The following is an 18863-nucleotide window of genomic DNA, read 5'->3' as shown; positions in this document are numbered from 1 at the left end:
CCAAATCCTGTGACGAGGGAGTGGCGGTGGGGCAAAGCCGTCCTGTCTGTGTCAACAGTAGAGAGGGCGCCTCGGAAGCAAGCTCTCAACGAGTGCTGCACTATGAAGCGGCTTTATATGGGGGCACTCGCCAAATAAGAGGAGCCTGTAGCAGCAGCAGGGGGACCCAAAAAGAGGAGGATCAGGGCTGCTCTGTGCAAAACCATTGCACAGAGCAGGTAAGTATGACAAATTGAAGCTTCTTTTCTAATAAAATAATTAACATCACTTGAAGTGTGAATTGCTTGGGAACTCTGTAAGGGATTTATTCTGGGGAAGTGTTTGTGTACCGGCTAGAAATATGCAACTAACATACAAAGAAAAACAGACGATCCTGTTGTCCGATTTTCAGATTGTGTGTACGGCGGGCCATTGTGTGTGGGCACACACACACGGGGCACAGAAAACACCTTGGGGGTTTTTTTTTTTTTTTTTCTTCCCAATTTATATTTATTCAAAGACGGATGAACTTGAGTGTGAGTAAAAAACCTAGGCAGAAACATGTGGACGTGGAACATGTCAGAATCATATATGTATAGAATAAATCACAGCACGGTAAGCACACAGACTTAAAACAGTTCCAAGTTGAGATACAGAGCTCCAAGGCCTAAAGAGGCAATGAAAGTTCACGTGCTTCTACAACATTAGTATCCGCTTCTGATTTTAATAGGAGTGTGAACGATTAGAAGAATAGAGAACTAGCAGAACGAGGGGCAGTTGAGGATAGAAGAGGGTAGAGAAGGAAAAGAAAAAAAACAAAGGGGGAGGGGTGGGGGGTTAACACTTTGTGTTTTTTGCTCTACCTAAAAGCAGTGGTAAGGCACTAAAGAGGACAGAAGTATTCTTGACTAGTTTTGTGTGATTGACTCCTAGTCTTGCATAAGGAGAATATGAATGCTTTGTAAGCTCTTTCACTCAGAACAATGTTTTTATGTGTGCAGGAATTTGAATTACGGAAGCATGCGAGGCAGGAGGGACGACGCTATTGTGATCCAGTCGTACTGACCTACCAGGCGGAGAGGATGCCAGAGCAGATCCGACTAAAGGTAATGCAGTGCCAGGGCTGGTTAATGTCTGATAACGTTCAGGTTTGTTGTGCCCATGATGGCTCTGGTCTGGTTTCTTGTGTGCAAGATGTATGCAGAGATGATTGTTACCTGCGGATTATGTGGCTGTTAATTGTTTTGCCCTTTGTCGTGATACATGATCTATTCTGTAAATTAAGCCGCTAACTTCTGGCTTTATGCTCCCTCAGGTCGGAGGTGTGGACCCCAAACAGCTGGCTGTTTATGAGGAATTTGCACGAAATGTTCCTGGCTTCCTCCCCACAAATGACTTGACTCAGCCCACGGGATTCCTGGCGCAACCCATGAAGGTACCACTATAATGGATTTAACCGTGCTCCTCTGTGGAGGAGGTTCTGCATTCTGTGGCTCATACTAAAAAATTGGTGTTTGTTTCAGCAACAAGCCTGGGCTACAGACGACGTAGCACAGATTTATGACAAGTGTATCGCTGAACTGGAGCAACATCTTCACGCCATCCCACCCACACTTGCCATGAACCCTCAATCTCAGGCCCTGCGAGGTCTGCTGGAAGCTGTTGCACTGGCCCGAAACACCAGGGATGCCATTGCTGCTCTGGGGCTGCTGCAAAAGGTGAGTGGCAACTTTTGATGGTACCATGGGTATAGATCTGGGGTTTCCAAAGCAGTTTCTCAACTATTATGTTTATTTTTTTTATTGCAACCTTTTTAAAAGTGTACAAATTCCTGAGGCACCCAGCCTAAAATGAAGGGGGAAAAAAGGGTTTCTTAGAGGAGCCTCCCCTCCCCCCCCCCCCCCCCCCAAAAAAAAAAAAAAAGAAATAAAGGCTTCTACGTAAGAAGAGGAGATGCTACTTATCTTTTGCTGGGAAGAATTTTATACCATGTGTTTGTGTATTGAGCACAGTACGTTTCTGGGACAGTCATGTTAATGTTTCTGCAGTGGACAAGAGTAACTTGCAGCCTGAGATTTTTTTTTCATTGAGGAACATAGGAATTTGTAGACTTGGGTTATACTACTGCCTGAAGGAGGATTTAGATAATTGGCAAATAAATAAATGAAATAAAAAAAAGCTTTTGTGTGATAACCCTTCCTACTTCTGCCATGGCAGTGTCAAGGAGGATAGAGGTCTGTCCTCTGCTCGGCTGAGAAGCTTTACTTTCTGTTGTACATTTACGGATGCAGCTCTCCAATAATCAGAACCACAGGGTTATACTGCCCCCCTACAGGAGTAGGATACTAGGCAGAAAAAAGAGTTGGCTATGCCTATCGGCAGTCCTAGGTGGTAAACACCCCCCCCCCCCCCCCCCTGCTATAGGCCTTCAGGTTTTTTTTTTTTCCATGCCTAGTCAAAAGTAAAAACCTAGTTCCCTATTGGGATCTCTGGTCCTGTCATTCTCCCCCCCCCCCTTCTTTACTGGGCGACGGGCTTGATATCTAGATCCAGTGATCTCCCCAGTCTGGGCAGCGAGCGTGCGCAGACCGAAGCTCTGCGTTGGTTGCCTCCACTCGAAGGGGGCTGGCCTGCGAGTTGAATACCTTGCGAGGTCGCATACGACAGGGTCTTGGCCTGAGTCGCAGCTTTCCTTCTGGCCGTTGGCTCCTCCATTTCAATGGTGAGGAGGTTCTGTCTTGAGTGGTGCCCGACTGGTTCCTGGTAACTGTACCCCCCCGGATGGGTTTGGGGGTGGACGCGGGCCCCCCTCGGACAGTCCGACCTGAAGGTTGACCCCCCTTGTTTGGTAGTTTCTGTGGGCCAGCCTGGTAAACCCCCCTCCGGGATAGTGCGGTGGGTTGGGGGGGCTGCGTGATGGCTGGGCTTCATGGCTTGGGGCGGGGCGCTATTTTGACGTGCCCGGCGCCTGTTTTTGGGGCCTATGTTTGACCATTGAACGGCGGCCATGTTTGTGTAGTCTGGCACCCATGGTTTCAGCGTGCTAGTGGAGCCTCTGGGGAGTTTTTTTTTTTTTTTTTTTTTTTGGGGGGCTGTGGGAGCTCCTCCTTTTCCCCTGGTGTTGACTCCTGGGTTTTCCTTTCCCATGGATACAGGCTATCTCTAGTGCAGACCGGTGCTGCTCTGGTGGGGTCCTTCCTGCGCTCTGTTGCAGGTTGTGGGGTGCTCTGCTTGCTGGTGCTACCGTTGCGGTGGGGGTGTTCCATGGAGGTGCACTTTGTGGTGGGTCCCCCTTTTTTTCTTATAACATCTTCACTCGTTTCTGGGACAATGGACCTCCTTGGAAAATGACAAATGGGTCCACGAAGTGATACTGTCACGTTACAAGATAGTTTTGTTCTTCCCTTCCAATGAACGTCTGTCCCTGAACCGATTGAAAGTTCTTTTTGGGGGTGTGGAAGACCTGTTGCTTCAGGGTGCGATTTGTTCTGGTATCTAAACTGTTTCAAGGTTTTTATTCAAACCTGTTAATGGTCTTTAAAGAATGTACGTCAAATGCTGGACCTCAATGCCCTGAACTGCGTTGCGTGGGTACAGAAATTCAGAATGGAGTCTATTCGCACGATAGTGACATCCCTACATCAGGGATTTTCTAGCCTCTATCGGCATCAAGGATGCTTATCTGCACATTCCAATACAGGAATGGCACTGACAACAGCGCTTCCTCCGTTTTGCTGTGAGAGCACTATCAGTTTGACCTTAACCTTTGGTCTCGCCTCTGCTCCTCGGGCCTTCACAAAACTGTTGGCCCCAGTTCTGGCGTTGCTACGTCAGTGGGAGATTGCGGTTCTGGACTATTTCATCCTGCGAGCTGAGTCCTTGGACGCTGTGGAGATCATATACAGACCCTGAAGGAGTTCTGTTGGCTACTAAATTAGCCGAGTGGTTCTTCCTCTGGACAAGCTCCAGAAGTTGCATGCTGCGATTCATCTACTGCTGTTGAGCAGATGGTCCTCCATCCGGACTTTGCATAAGTTCTGATGGGATCTACCTTAGAGGCAGTTTCTGTAGGCACCGTTCCATACAAGGTCCCTTCAAAAGGAGATCCTGGTGAAATGGGACAAGTGTTCGAATTCTCTGGACAATCTGTTTCGGCTGAGCCAGGAAACCAGGGATTCCCTGATCTGGTGGCTTCGCTCTTTAGCAGGGCATATCCTTTCTCCCGTTTTTTTGTATTGGACAGTGGTCACCACGGATGCCAGTCTGTACGGGTGGGGACGTGTCCTGGGACTAGGCTCCGCTCAAGGGGGCTCACGGTACGGATCCAGTCAGACAATGCCACGGCAGTGGCCTATGTCAATCACCAGGGTGGAACAAAAGTGTGTTGTCAGCCCTGGAAGAAGCCGGCATCCTCCGGTAGCTTGAATGCTTTGTTCTAGCCCCTCTGCCATACACATTCCAGGAGTGGAAAACTGGCAGGCAGACTATCTAATTTGGCAGACGTTGGACCAAGGGTAGTGGTCCTTAAACCTGGACATGTTTCATCAGATATGTCTCTCGTGAGGCACCTCTAAAGTGGATCTGTTGGCATCCCGGCTCAACAGAAAGGTACCAAGGCTTGTGGCAATGTCACTGGATCTTCTGGCGGATGCCATAGATGCTCTGGTGGCCCCATATCATCTGATCAATGCCTTTTTTTTTCTCCTCATGCTTCTGCCGCGTCTTTTGTGCAGGATTGAGGCCAAAGGGATTGCAGTCATTTTGGTGGCCGGGTCATTTTGGTGACCGAACAGGTCGCCGACGTCCCTTGAAAGCTGCCTCTCAGGGAGGATCTAACGATGGCCTATATTCCATCCAGCGTTAGTCTCTGGCTTTGACCGCCTGGCTGCTGAAAGCCAGGTGCTGAAGGATAGATGTTACCTCTGTCAGTGATTCTGACACGGCTGAAGGCTAGGAAGTCTACTGCCTAGGAAGATCTACCATCGTATGTGGAAAGCGTCCATTTCGTGGTGTGAGTCGATTTGAGTTCACCCTCGTGTCTTTTTGTTTTTTGATGGCTCAGTTTTAGACCTTCCTTCAACGGGGTGTTGAGCAGAAATTGGTCTTGAGTACCATCAAGGGCCTGGTGTCAGCCTTGGAAGTCTTATTTCAGCGGCCCCTGGCCATGCACTCCCGGGTGCATACTTATATTCGAGGGGTTCAATATCTGACTCCACCGGTGTGGTCTCCTTTACCGCTGTGAGAGCTGAACTTTGTTTTTCAGTTCTCCAGAAGCCTCCCGTTGAAAATATTTGGGAGATTCCTGCTTGCGCTTTCCCAGATGGCCTTTTTGATTATTACCTCTGCTCGCAGGGTGTGGGAACTGGCGGCATTAGCTTGTCGTACCCCCCTACTTGGTGGCCCACGAAGATAAGGTAGTTCTTCACTATGTCTGTCCGTTTCTTCCTAAGGTAGTCTGCTTTCCATTTGAATGAAGAACTTGTGTTGCCTTCCCTGTGTCCCAGTCACAAACATTCAAAGGAAATTGCGTTGCATGCCCTGGATGTGGCTCGGGCGGTATGGGTCTATTTGGCAGCCACGAAGTCCTTTTTTGGAGGTCAGACTCGCTGTGGTCAGACAGATCAAGAAAAGGCCTGTCCGCTTCTTCTGCAACCATTTCCAGATGGCCCAGACACTGTGACTCAGCCTATTCTATCAAGGGTCAGGTTCCTCCTTTCCCTGTAACAGCGCATTCTACTTGGACGCTTAGTGCTTCTTGGGCCTTTCGTCAGGCGGCTACTTGGTCGTCGGTACACACTTTCACTAAATTCTACCAAGTGGATGTTTTGGCATCTGGGGATGCTTCCTTTTGGCTGCATAGTTTTTGTAGGCTGTTGTTTAGATCACCTGTTCCTCTTTGTTGGGTGTATTGTTAGGTTGGGCTTCGGTTGTTTTTGTTGAGCTCCTGTTTGCCTGGTTGGCTATTGTGTTTAGCCTTGATTATTTTGTTGTCCCACCCCTCATGTTGGGCACTGCTTGGACATCACTGTGGTTCTGATTACTGGAGAGTCCGTCAATGAACGAAAGAGAAAATGGGATTTTTGTACTTGCTATAAAATCCATTTCTCTAATGAACACAGCATCCACCCCTCTATGGAGTTATAATATTTCTGACCTGGCTTTCTTGTTACTAAACTGAAGGCCTAGAGCAGAGAGGAGGCTGTATACCACCTAGGACTGCCCATAGGTGTAGCCAAGTCTTTTTTCTGCTTAGTGTACGGTGAGTACAAAAATCCCATTTCTCTTTCGTTCATTGACACACGGCTCCTGATCTTCTTAACCATTGGGTTAAACTGCCCCCTATAGGAGTAGGACACTAGGCTTTAAAATAGACTATGCCTAAGGGAAGTCCCTGGAGGTATACTCTCCCTCTCTGCTATAGGTACTCGGTTGGGTTTTTTTTTGGTTTTGTTTTATTCTGCCTAGTCAGGAGGAGTGGGGACCTAGTTCCTTGCTGGGATCTTGGGTCCCGGCAATTTCTTTGCCCTTTAGATGGATTTTTCTATATATGGACTTGATGACGGGCTGGACAGTCTAGATCCAGATCTAGACCCCAGTCTGGCCAGCGAGCGCGTGCAGACCTAGCCCCCCCGAAAGGGGGCTGCTCTGTGAGTTAAACGCCTCGCATTTAACCGGGGAGGTGTGTATCTGGTGGGGACTCCTGCCAACCCCCCCTTTTCTGTGCTTTGCCTTAGACCTAAGGATCTCCTGGGTCCCTGAGAGCCTTGTGGTGCTGCCATTTTGTTGTGGTCTGTATTCTGTAATACACGGCGGCCATGTTTGTGTAGTCTGAAGGCTGTTTTGCGTTCGCCCGGCATTGAAAACCACAGTGGAGCCTTTCTGGGCGGCGACTTTGGTTGTGGGAGCACCTCCTTATCCCCTGGTGCGGACTCCTGAGTCTCTTCTTTGGACGTCGCACGTGGAGTGCAGTTTACCCTGGTGGTGCCTGTTCTGTGGGGTAGTGAGTCTGGTGGGGTCCTTTCTGCTGCAGGATCGAGGGGTACTTTTTTGCACAGGGTGGTGCTGTCAGCATGGTGTGGATGTCCCTTTAGCAGTGGTTTTCACTTTTTTTGGGGGTCCACCTTCTTGCTCATGGAGCACGTTTCCCCACCTGACCTCCTCTCCGGCTGCAGGGCCCTCCGGGTCCCAACCATCCATTGATGCACTCACGGCGTTCCTGGAGTCCTTTGTGTCCCGGGTGGAGGTGGCTCACCCTGCGGGGTCTGTGACCACGCCCCCTGAATTCTCAGATAGTGAGGATTTCTCTATCGTCCATTGACAGACGCAGCTTTCATACTTAGCCATTGGGTTATGCTGCCCCTTGTAGGAGTAGTACTAGGCAGGAAAAAAAAAGCAATTCACCACACACACGGGGCTGTCCCTATAGGCATAACCCCCACACACCCTGCTCCAGCAAATCCATTGTGTTTCTGCATAGGGAAGGAGTAGGACCTAGGTTTCCTGCTGGGACTTCGGTCTCCAGTTTTTTTTTTTTTTTTTTTTTTTTTTTTTTTTTAAGAAAATTTTTGTTTTATCTTTACTCACTTTGCTTGTTAGTGTTCAGGGGGATCCTCCTGGTGATCTACAAGCAATGCCGGCTGAGGTTTCGCACTGGATAATCTAGATCCTTAAGGTCTCCCAGCCTGGCCTTCGAGCATGAGCAGATTATAGTCCCACACTAGGCCTCGCCACGACTGAGCCCCTTTTTGGATGGGGACGAGCCTGCAAGTGGATGTTTCGCTGGGATGCGATGACCTGGAACGCCCTGAGTGGCAGCGTACCCCTTGGCTGGCAGCACCCCCCACTCCAGGTGGGAGGTGGTCTGTCCGGAGTGGAGCCCACCCGGTCCGTGGTATGTTGAGTAAATGCAGCCCCCCCCTTGTCCCTTGGTGGTCTTGGGGAGGGGGGATGTGGGCCCTCTCCTGGGGATAATGGGACCTGGACTTCTTAAAGATCCTCCTGGCCTGTCAGGCTACCTGGCCCTGTGCCCTGCCCCCTGGAGGGCGCTATTGTTGCAACGGCCTGGGGGGGGTAGGAATGGTACCTATTTTTTTTTCTTCTGGGTCTGGTTGTAGATCCCTTGTGGTCTTCATATTGGGGGTCCCTGACTGCATGGCACGCCATGGGCTCCACCATCTTTAGTGTGGGCAATAGAACTGTTTTTTTTTTCCCATTGACTTGTATGGGGCAGCCATTTTCCCTGTTTCCCATAAACTTGCATTGGCAGCCATTTTTGTGTAGCCATATTGGAGCTACACAAGCAGTGCAACCTTTCACATACCAGGCTGATGTCCTTTCCTGTGACTCTCACTTTACCACCTTCAGAGAGAACCTGAATCGATCTGCAGCAGGAAAGTACTGGGGTCTCAATGTGCAGGGATATGCCCACAATCTGTATATATTTAAGGGGGACTCCGCAGGCGGTGGGGACCGCAATCTGCGCTTTTAAAGTGACAGTACTCTTTTTCTGTGCATTGCTATGGAGTCCCAGGTGCTGATTTCACCCTCAGATCCCCTTACTGCGACTGGCCACGATTTCAGCAGCACTGGAAAGCCTGGCGACAAAGGTCGATTTTTCATTACAAAAAAAAAGGTTACTAGCCGTAAACGGCCTCTGCCTTCACCATCATAGGTGGGGTCCTCTGATTCAGAGACTGATATGGTCGCCACGGACGCCCCCTACCTGAGGGGTCACTGTCCTTACAATCCGATGGTGAAGAGGACCTGTCCTCTTCAACTGCAGCGCAGGAACATGGCTTGGTGGAAGCCTTGATTGTTTCAGTAAGGGAAACTGGCAGATGAGCCCACAGCGGCATGGACACGGGTGTCTTTTTGCTCCCGCAAGACCCAAAAATCGAGAGTTTTTTCCTTGTCCCGAGAATTAATGACCAATGGCGGCACATCAAGCACGTGCTGGTAGTGCCTAAGCACTTTAAACGCCGTTATCCCTTTGCTGAGACGGTACCACCTAAGGTGGATCATCCTGTTTCCAGGTTGAACAAATCTACTATAGTGCCTGTGGAAGATTCCCTCGATTTTTACGGATCCGGTGGACAGGCGGGTGGAATCCCTTTCCCGCCATCCTCATGTGTTGGTGGGTTCGATCCTGAAACCAGTATTTGTGTCTATTTTAGTGTCGCAGGCGGTTACGGAATGTGTGACGGTTCTGAAAGGGAACTTGGATCCTGACATAGTTCCCCCGGAGCTGATGGAACTTATGGACCAGATGTCCCAGGCCCTGGTGTTCCTGTGTGATCCATCCTTGGATGCGGCTCCCCTGGTAGCCAGCGTGTCGGCTGTGGGGATTGCCTTGAGACGCATGGTTTGGCTGAAGAGCTGGTCGGCTGACCAGGCTTCCAAGAAGGCCTTAACAGATCTTCTTTTTCTGGGAGAGTGATTATTTTTCGCTGGATGAGTTGATCAAGGGTCTGACTGGTGGGAAGAGTACTTTTCTTTCTCAATCCTCCAAAAGCAAAGCACCCCGTAATAAGCGGGGACCTTCACCGCTCAGACTTTTTTTTTTTTTTCCGCGCCTCTTGGGCGCAATAAAAAGCTACGTTCTTACAAAAATCCTGTTTTCTTCACTCCTGTAGCCACGCACGAAAAGGCGCTGGTGGATGCACTGATTGTGTCTGTGCAGTTTCCAGTCTGTCTGGGTGGGGAGGTGTCCTGGGCCGGAACTCCGCTCAGGGTCCAAACTACCAATGAATGTCCTGGAACTCAGAACGCTCAGGCTGTGCCTGGATCACTGGACAGATCGTCTTCAGTGGTGTCCATTGCAAATTCAATCAGACAATGCCGTGGCCTATGTTCATCACCAGGGGCGGCACAAGTGTATTGGCAGATCTGGAAGTAGCCGGCATTCTACGGTGGGCAGAACGCTTTATTCTGGCTCTCTCCGCCGTACACATTCCAGGGGTGGAAAATTGGCAGGCGGATTATCTCAGTCGGCAGGCGTTGGACTAAGGGGAGTGGTCTCTTCATCCAGATGTTTTATCGGTTTTGTCTCCATTGGGGCACCCATGAGGTGGATCTGTTGGCGTCTCGGCTCAATAGAAAGGTAAAGAGGTGTGTGGAATGGTCATGGGATCCTCTGGTGGACGCCACAGATGCGCTGGTGCCCCTGTCAGGCAAGTATCCTTTGATTTGCGCCTTCCCTCCTCTCAAGCTTCTGCCAAGGTTCTTGCGCAGGATCGAGGAAGAAGGGATTCCGGTCATTTTAGTGGCCTTGCTGGTCTTGATACTCCGACGTCCCTTTGAGACTGCCTCTCAGGGAGGATCTGCTGTCCCAGATCCGATCTTCCATCCTGCTTTACAGTCGCTGGCTTTGACAGCTTGGCTGTTGAAAGCCAGGTCCTGATGGATAGAGGTTTGTCTGAGTTGGTGATTCTAACTCTGTTGAAAGCCAGGAAGTCTACCTCCTAGGAAAATCTACCATCATACGTGGAAAAATGTACATTTCGTGGTGTGAGTCTCTTTGGGTTCACCCTCGCTCTCTCTGGGGCTCGGGTCTTGACCTTTCCTCAATCGGGGGGTTGCACAGTAAATGGCTTTGAGTACCATCAAGGGCCAGTTGTCAATCTTGGCGGTCTTCTTTCAATGACCTTTGTCCACACACTCCCTGGTGCGTACCTTTCTTCAGGGGGTTTGACACTTGACTGCTCCAGTGTGGTCTCCGTTTCCACCTTGGTATCTCCAAGTGTGCTCTGTTCTCCAGAATCTTCCGGAGATTCCCTTGCTTACGCTGTCCCAAAAGGTGGCCTTTTTGGTGGCAATCACCTCTGCGCGCAGGGTATCTGAATTGGCGGCGTTATCTTGACGTTCACCTTACTTGGTGGTCCACAGAGATAAGGTGGTTCTTCGCCCCTGTCTGTCGTTCCAAAGGTTTTCTCTGATTTCCATTTGAATTAAGACATTGTGTTGCCTTCCTTGTGTCCCAGGCCCAAACAACATCTTAGAGAAGTGGCGTTGCATGCCCTGGATGGATGTGGTTCAGACGATCCGGGTGTACCTGGCAGCTACGGAGTCTTTTAGTAAGTCAGACTCGCTATTTGTGCTCATGGATGGGCCACGGAAAGGACTGCTTCTTGTGCGACCATTTCCAGATGGATCAGACAGACTGGCTCAGGCCTATTCCATCAAGGGTCAGATTCCTCCTTTCCCTGTCAAGGCGCACTCTACTCGGGCGCTCAGTGCTTCTTGGGCCTTCAATCATCGGGCGTCGGTGACAGGGTTATAAAGCGGTTGCCTGTGCACACTTACAGTTCTATAAAGTGGATGCGTTGGCATCTGCAGATGCTGCTTTTGGCCGCAAGGTTTTGCAGGCTGCTGTTTTACAGGGCCTGTTCCCTCTTTGGGGGTGTAATGGTTTCAGTTGCGCTCCAATTGATTTTTAGTTGAGCTCCTGTAACCTGGTTAGCTACGGTTTTAGCCTTGGGAATTTTTTTTCTTGCTGTTCCCACCCCTCATTTTTGACACTGCTTTGGGATGTCCCAATGGTTAAGAAGATGAGGAACTGTCAATGAACGAAAGAGAAAATGGGATTTTTGAATTAGCGTAAAATCCATTTCTCTGATCATTAACGGACACAGCACCCACCCCTCTGTGGAGTTGTAATTCTTTTGACACGGTTTGTAACACAACTGAGTACCTATAGCAGAGGGGGGGGGGGGAGTATACCTTCTGGGACTGCCAATAGGGGTAGTCAGTCTTATTTTTCTGCTAAGTGTCCTACTCCTATATCGGGCAGTATAACCCAATAGTTAAGAGCTGGAGCTGTGTCCGTCAATGAACATCAGAGAAATGTTTTTTACGTTAAGTCAAAAACACCATACCCCCCCCCCCTTAATCAGGATCCCCCCCAAGCTGCTTGGGCTGGTCTATATGCTGCTATCTGGATTAGCATTTTCTCAACATTATTTCTGGAGGTCTTACCTGGACTCTGCTGGACTGAATGATTACAGGACTGTCTTGGCATGTGTTCTTGGCTCTGCATTGTGCAACTTTTTAGGCCTTGAGTGTACTGCTAGCCATGGAGTGCTTTCCAGGCTGAGTCTATCTTTAAAGACTTATGAGTAGGCCTGCAGACTGAGCACTGGGAGTTACTAGGATCCCTTGGGCATCATTTGAAGTTGTGTTCTGCTGGTTTACCACAGAAGGAGTTAGTGCTGAGGGACTGAGCGCTGACCTAGTTTGCTAAGTAAACACACACACACACACACACACCACCTTCCTGCTGCTTTTCCTGACTGCTAGTGACATGTGGACCTAGCCTTGTACTATGATCTACATTGCCCTTGCCTTATGGTGCAATATGCGGGCACCTAGGACACATGAGAACAGGCCTGACACTGATAGCCTGGAATTCGGGTCTGAGTCTTGCATGCACGCAGTCCTCTGTTGGGTGTGGCCCCCTCCTCGGTTCTATTCTGGTCAGACTTCATTATGGTTGTGCATGGCTTTATAGCCCAGATTGCTTGTAGACTTGTAACCCCAGAGGTTAGAAGTGTACTTCACCTTAGAGAACATGGACAGATGTGATAAGTTTTTTTTTTTTTTTTTCTTCTAGAGTCTTCAGCTACCAACACTGTCTGGCTGAGTCTTGAGCCCTTTAATGGGTGACAATAGACCTGAGGAGTTGCAGCCTGCTGCTATTACTCCTAAACGTAAAGAAGTAACCCAAAAGTAAACGTACAATATATAGCGGCATACCAATTCTTAGATGTGATCTCTGCGTAGTTTTACTTTTTTTTTTTTTTTTGGGCTATTTTTATCTGGTAACCTAGTCAGCAAAGAGAACAGAGGAGGGTGCCAACATCTCGAGTGTATAGTATTTATTAAAAAAAGGATTAAAATGCACTTGCTGCTTATCAGTCAAGCCTTCTGTGGAGCCATGGGGACAGTGCAGAGTTTGGCAGGAATGCAGCTGAAAGGTTGCAGAGCTGCGCCTGGAAGCTGCCGTTATATGACCGATGCTGTCATCCAGTGTGGATCGCAAGCAGGTTCAGATGTGCTTGGGAGGCTTCCGGGTTATCTCGGCCAGCAATATACCAACCGCTTCCTGGTGCAGCTCTGCACCTTTCAGCCACATTACTGCCAAACTTTGCACCACCTTAGAGTCCAGCCTTTTGTGGAGCTATAACGATATGCAGTTTATTCTCCTTATGCTGGGAGTGCTTCTTGACCTTTTTACTCGTTTTTTAATTCTCTACACTTTGTTGGCGCCCCCTTCTGTACTTTTTACATGTGTACATTGGGTTATTCCAAGACCATTTTAGAAGAGTTGTGCCTCACTACAGGAGGTGTTACTGGCCAGATCACCAGGTGAAAACACAGGGGAATATAGTCAAAGAAAACTGATGCAGCCGCCCCATCTAATGATTGGCCAGCTGCAATAATACATTTTTGGTTTTGGCTTTTATACCGTTTTTTTTTAAAGAGCTCATCTCTGCTCTTATCTTGTTGGTGGCTTGAGGACAGCCTGGAGGCCAAAAGGAGTTTTTGTTCAAGTTCTTAATCTCCAAAGCCAAGCTTGGTTTCCTGTACACGCTGGACTATCTGGTTCACATCCACTCTTGACTGGCAGTACAACCCAAGTCTGTGAAATACTTTGGCTCTTCATTCCAAAAAAAACACTAGAATTTTAATGGGTACAAAAATCCTGTTATCGAATGATTGGGGTCCCCAAAAACATGGTTAAACTTGCCAACACCTTTCCTCTTGAACATGGTAGGACATTTAAAATAAAAATTGCCATAAACCTTTTCTGCAGGAAAGTGCATCCACCAGCAGTGGTGCATTGAGAGGATCCAGTACTGATTGATTTTTTTTCTGTCTTCTCTTTACTCAGGCTGTGGAAGGTCTGTTGGATGCCACCAGTGGTGCTGATGCAGACCTCCTGCTCAGATACCGGGAATGTCATTTACTCGTCCTGAAAGCTCTGCAGGACAGCCGGGCTTATGGTTCTCCTTGGTGCAACAAGCAGATTACCAGGTAGGTACTAAGACCAGGAGGGGGGTCTGGAGGCCAGTGTTTTTGGGTGGCATGTACTGTGATATTGGGGGTAGGAATCCATGTTTTGGGTAAATGCAGCATGATGTGGTGGAGCTAGATCTACACCACCTTTACTATCTTGACTGGCAGGTGTCTGATCGAGTGTCGGGATGAGTACAAGTACAATGTGGAGGCTGTGGAGCTTCTCATTAGAAACCATCTTGTGAACATGCAACAGTATGATGTCCACCTGGCACAGGTAAGCTTCTAGTGCGCCTTGTCCTATTGTTCCTGTCTCATAATTTTGTCAGCCCCTCCACTCATAACCTGCGTCCTCTCTGCAGTCAATGGAGAACGGGCTGAACTATATGGCAGTGGCCTTCGCTATGCAACTTGTGAAGATCTTACTTGTGGATGAGCGCAGCGTGAGTCATGTGACGGAGGCAGAGTTTTTCCACACCATAGAAACTCTCATGCGTATCAATGCGCACTCGAGGGGCAATGCCCCTGAAGGGTGAGTTACAAGTTTGGTCAGAGAACTGGCAAGCATTAGCTGAGGACTCGTGAGGACCATATAGTTACTTGCACCATTTTTAAACCTGTGTTCTGTTTTGGGCAGAGGTTACGCTGTGGTGCAACAGGAAACCTATAACCCATACTCCACATCATGCCTGTCCTGTGTGCAGCGCGTAGTGAGTGTGTGTTGTACAGTCCCAGGGGTAGTCGGTGGTGACAGTCACAGAATGGTTGTACAGTCCCAGTTGCAGTCTCTGGTCAGCTTAGTGGTAATAGCTGCAGTATGTTGGTGGATGTGTACTGAATGACTGGACTTTGTGTCCAAGGGACCTAGGAATTCGGTAACAGTTGGGCTATATTGCTGCCTGCTGGAGATTGAATGACTTGACTTTAATTCCTCGTTCTGACATACCTCTTCTCCCATTTTTAGACTTCCACAGCTGATGGACGTGCTCCGCTCCAATTTCGAGGCCATGATTGAACGGGCCCAGGGTGGGCCAAACTTCATGATGCATTCTGGAATATCCCAAGCATCGGAGTATGATGATCCTCCAGGACTCCGAGAAAAAGCAGAGTACCTTTTGAGAGAATGGGTCAATCTGTATCACTCGGCTGCTGCCGGGCGGGACAGTACAAAAGCCTTTTCTGCATTTGTTGGGCAGGTGAGTTGCAATGTCTGGTTTGACTTTACAGCTCTGTTTCCTAAAAGGGAAATTCTCACTGTGTCCTTCTCATTGGTCAGATGCACCAGCAAGGAATCCTAAAGACTGATGACCTCATCACCCGATTCTTCCGCTTGTGTACAGAGATGTGTGTGGAAATAAGCTACCGTGCTCAGGCTGAGCAGCAGCACAATCCAGCTGCCAACCCCACCATGATCCGAGCAAAGTGCTACCATAACCTGGACGCCTTTGTCAGGCTGATCGCGCTGTTAGTCAAACACTCTGGAGAGGCCACCAATACCGTCACCAAGATCAATCTTCTCAACAAAGTGAGGCCCTGCCCCCCTCTGGGAGGGTGCTAATTTGGTGTTCTAGTCGGGGGGGGGGGGGGGGGGATTTGCCATGTGTTATGTGCCAGGTTCTCAGTATTGTTACTTTAGGAATGACCTCCTGTGTTGTCAGGTTTTCAGTAATGTAGTGCTAGTACTGACCTCCTGTGTTGTATGCAAGGTTCTCAGTGATGGTAGTTGGCCTCTTGTGTTTTGTGGCATCTGAGTATTGTAGTCCTAGTACTGACCTCTCATGTTGTGTACCAGGTTCTTGGTATCGTAGTGGGGGTTCTGCTCCAGGATCATGAAGTGAGGCAGAGTGAGTTCCAGCAGCTTCCGTACCATCGCATCTTCATTATGCTGCTGCTTGAGTTGAATGCACCGGAACATGTGTTGGAAACTATCAACTTCCAGACCCTCACTGCCTTCTGGTAAGTCCTGTAGCCAAGCTCTGCTGACCTGTAGCTTGTTTATAGACATTCGGTGATCACCTCACGGCTTTTCTTACAGCAACACCTTCCACATCCTCCGGCCCACCAAAGCAGCTGGCTTCGTCTACGCATGGCTGGAGTTGATTTCCCACCGTATCTTTATTGCACGGATGTTGGCGCACACTCCTCAGCAGAAGGTGAGTTATTTGTTCATGTGTACAATGTCTGTGTATGGTTGCAAAGAGTTTGTGTCACTAACTTGTTTCTCTGGTAGGGGTGGCCAATGTATGCCCAACTACTGATCGACCTCTTCAAATATCTGGCCCCATTTCTCCGAAATGTGGAACTCACCAAACCTATGCAAATTCTGTACAAGGTAAATTGCAGAAAATGTCACCTGGCTTCTGGTCATCAATCAACTCCCCCCCCCCCCCCCCCCCCAACCCCCTTTTCTCCCCAATCTTAATAAAAAGGCCAGATATTTATTCTGCTTTGTGTTGCAGGGAACGCTGCGTGTACTGCTGGTTCTGCTTCATGACTTCCCAGAGTTCCTTTGTGATTATCACTATGGCTTCTGTGACGTCATCCCACCCAATTGCATCCAGCTGAGGAATCTGATCCTGAGTGCCTTCCCCCGAAACATGAGACTTCCGGACCCCTTCACCCCCAACCTCAAGGTATCGTGCATCTACCAGTCGCATGAAGGGACTACTTTTCACCATTTTTAAGCTATTGTTGAGCTTTAGACAGTGTGGTGCTAAACAATCTTCTTTGCCAATTATCTGCCCCTGCTGTGCATATGAGGGGTTCTATGGGTGGATTGAAGGACATGACGGGCTGATTTGGTTACACAGAACACAGAAGGGGGGGGTTGATGGGCTATTCTTTCTCTTTCGTTCATTGACGGGCACAGCTCCTCATCTTCATGATCTCTATATATATATATATATATATATATATATATATATATATATATATATATATATATATATATATATATATATATATATATATATATATATATATATATATATAAAATAATATATTGCCCCCTACAGGAGTAGGACACTAGGCAGACAAAAAAAGAAAAAAACTTTACCACGCCTATGGGGTAGTCTCTGGGGGTATACTCCCACTCTCTGCTATAGGTATTCAGATTTCTAGCCTAGTCAGGAGTAAGGACCTAGTCCCTTACTGGGATCTCTGGTCCTGGCTTTTTTTTTTTTTTTTTTTTTTTTCTTTTTAGATGGAATTTTTTTTCCTTTGTTTTTGTTCCTGTGAGAACTAAAAGTGCCGGACTGGGCGACAAATTGGATAATCTAGATCAGTGATGGAGAACCTTCGCACCCCAGATGTTTTGGAACTACATTTCCCATGATGCTCATGCACTCTGCAGTGTAGGTGAGCATCATGGGAAATGTAGTTCCAAAACATCTGGGGTGCCAAGGTTCGCCATCACTAATCTAGATCCTTAGGGTCCCCCCAGTCCAGTCAGCGAGTGCGTGCAGACTGCAGCTTTGCGCTAGGTCGGCCGCGACATAGCCCCACTGGACGGGGGGCTGGGCTGCGAGTTAAACATCTCGGGAGGGCGCACATGAACTGGCTTCGGCCTGAGCCACAGCGTTTCCTCCTGGCCACCAGCACCCACATTGTGATGGAGCAGTGTCCATCCTGTTCCTGGGGTTGTAAGTAGCTGTCCCGTCCGCTACCCTAGGAGGGTTTTGGTGAATGTGGTCCGCTTCCGCCCCCTTTCATAGTGGTCTATTGCAGGCCTGTGCGCCCCCCCCCATATCTGCCCACAACCCCTACATCCTGGGTTGGACATACCTTTTTAGATCGACGTGGGGGGCTGCACTGGCGATTTGGGGGGGGGGGGGGGGGCGCACGCCACCGGCGACCAAACAATTGTTCCTCGGGAGGGGGATGGGCCTGGTAGGGGCGCCTGTCAGGCCCCCCCCCCTCCTGTTAGTGTTTTCCTCTCGGATCCCCCCTGGGAGCCGCGCGTTGCCACCATTTTCTTGTTGACGAAAACAATTCATCTTTTTGGTGTGTGGCCACTTTCTCTTCATGTAGAAGTGCCAATATCAGAGTCAACACTTTTTTTTTATGAAGACCCTGGGAGCAGAGGCGAGACCAAAGGGTAACACCACAAATTTAAAGTGCTCCTCTCCCACAGCGAAGCAAAGAGAACGCTGGTGTCCAGCATAGATAGGCATGTGTAGATATGCGTCTTTGATATCGATAGAGGCCAACAGGTCTCCTTGATGTAAACACAGCCGACCTTCCTTCTCCCTGCAATTACCATAGAGCCCATGTGCTCCTTGTATATAGGATCACATATCTCTATGGTCATTTCACAAGCCACGCCCCCCCCCCCCCCCCCCACAGTTAGAATCAGTCCCCTAGGCTTACATTTAACCCCTTGATCACCCACAGGTTTAACCCCTTCCCTGTCAGTGTCAGTACAGTAACAGTGCATATTTTTAGCACGGATTGCTGTAGTAATGTCCCTGGTATTACTGAGGGATATCTGAGGAGGATCAGACTTTCCCAGGGAGTAATCCATGTCCACCCCAAGACCGCCATTGAAATGGAGGACACTTACCATACCAACGGCATCAGGTGGGCACCACTCCGAACAGACTACCTCTCCACCCGGGGTGGGGGTGCTGACGGCCAGGGGGTACGCTGCGGTTTAGGGCATCCCAGGGTTTCACTCGCAGGCCAGCCCCCATCCATCAGGGCTCTGTCGTGGCGAGGCCAAGTGCTGGACTGTAACCTGCACACGCTCGCTGGCCGGACTGGGAGACCTTAAGGATCTGGCATATCCAGTCCGACGCCTAGCCAGCTGTTGCTTGTAGTTCTCTCAGGAACAAAACTAACTAAAAAGTAAAGTCTTACAAAAAGGTTCCCAA

The 18863-nt window shown here is 49.0% G+C and overlaps 1 protein-coding gene across 4 annotated transcripts in view; it reads left to right on the top strand.

Moving 5' to 3' along the window:
* Positions 1-18863, top strand: part of CNOT1 (CCR4-NOT transcription complex subunit 1) — a 59007-nt gene that overhangs the window by 31773 nt on the left and 8371 nt on the right. For all 4 annotated transcript variants that reach the window (XM_082270147.1, XM_082270145.1, XM_082270146.1 and 1 more), the window contains exons 32-43: positions 981-1085; positions 1295-1414; positions 1503-1697; positions 13868-14010; positions 14161-14269; positions 14355-14524; positions 14957-15188; positions 15269-15517; positions 15785-15948; positions 16028-16145; positions 16223-16324; positions 16452-16625. In XM_082270147.1, coding sequence (XP_082126273.1) covers positions 981-1085; positions 1295-1414; positions 1503-1697; positions 13868-14010; positions 14161-14269; positions 14355-14524; positions 14957-15188; positions 15269-15517; positions 15785-15948; positions 16028-16145; positions 16223-16324; positions 16452-16625 — 1881 coding nt within the window. The remainder of the gene's footprint in view (positions 1-980; positions 1086-1294; positions 1415-1502; positions 1698-13867; positions 14011-14160; positions 14270-14354; positions 14525-14956; positions 15189-15268; positions 15518-15784; positions 15949-16027; positions 16146-16222; positions 16325-16451; positions 16626-18863) is intronic.

This window comes from Pelophylax lessonae (assembly GCF_965119305.1).
Source record: "Pelophylax lessonae genome assembly, chromosome: 10".
NCBI classification, from domain to species: domain Eukaryota; kingdom Metazoa; phylum Chordata; class Amphibia; order Anura; family Ranidae; genus Pelophylax; species Pelophylax lessonae.
Note: the sequence above shows the minus strand (reverse complement) of the source record. Positions and strands in the feature narration are given on the sequence as shown.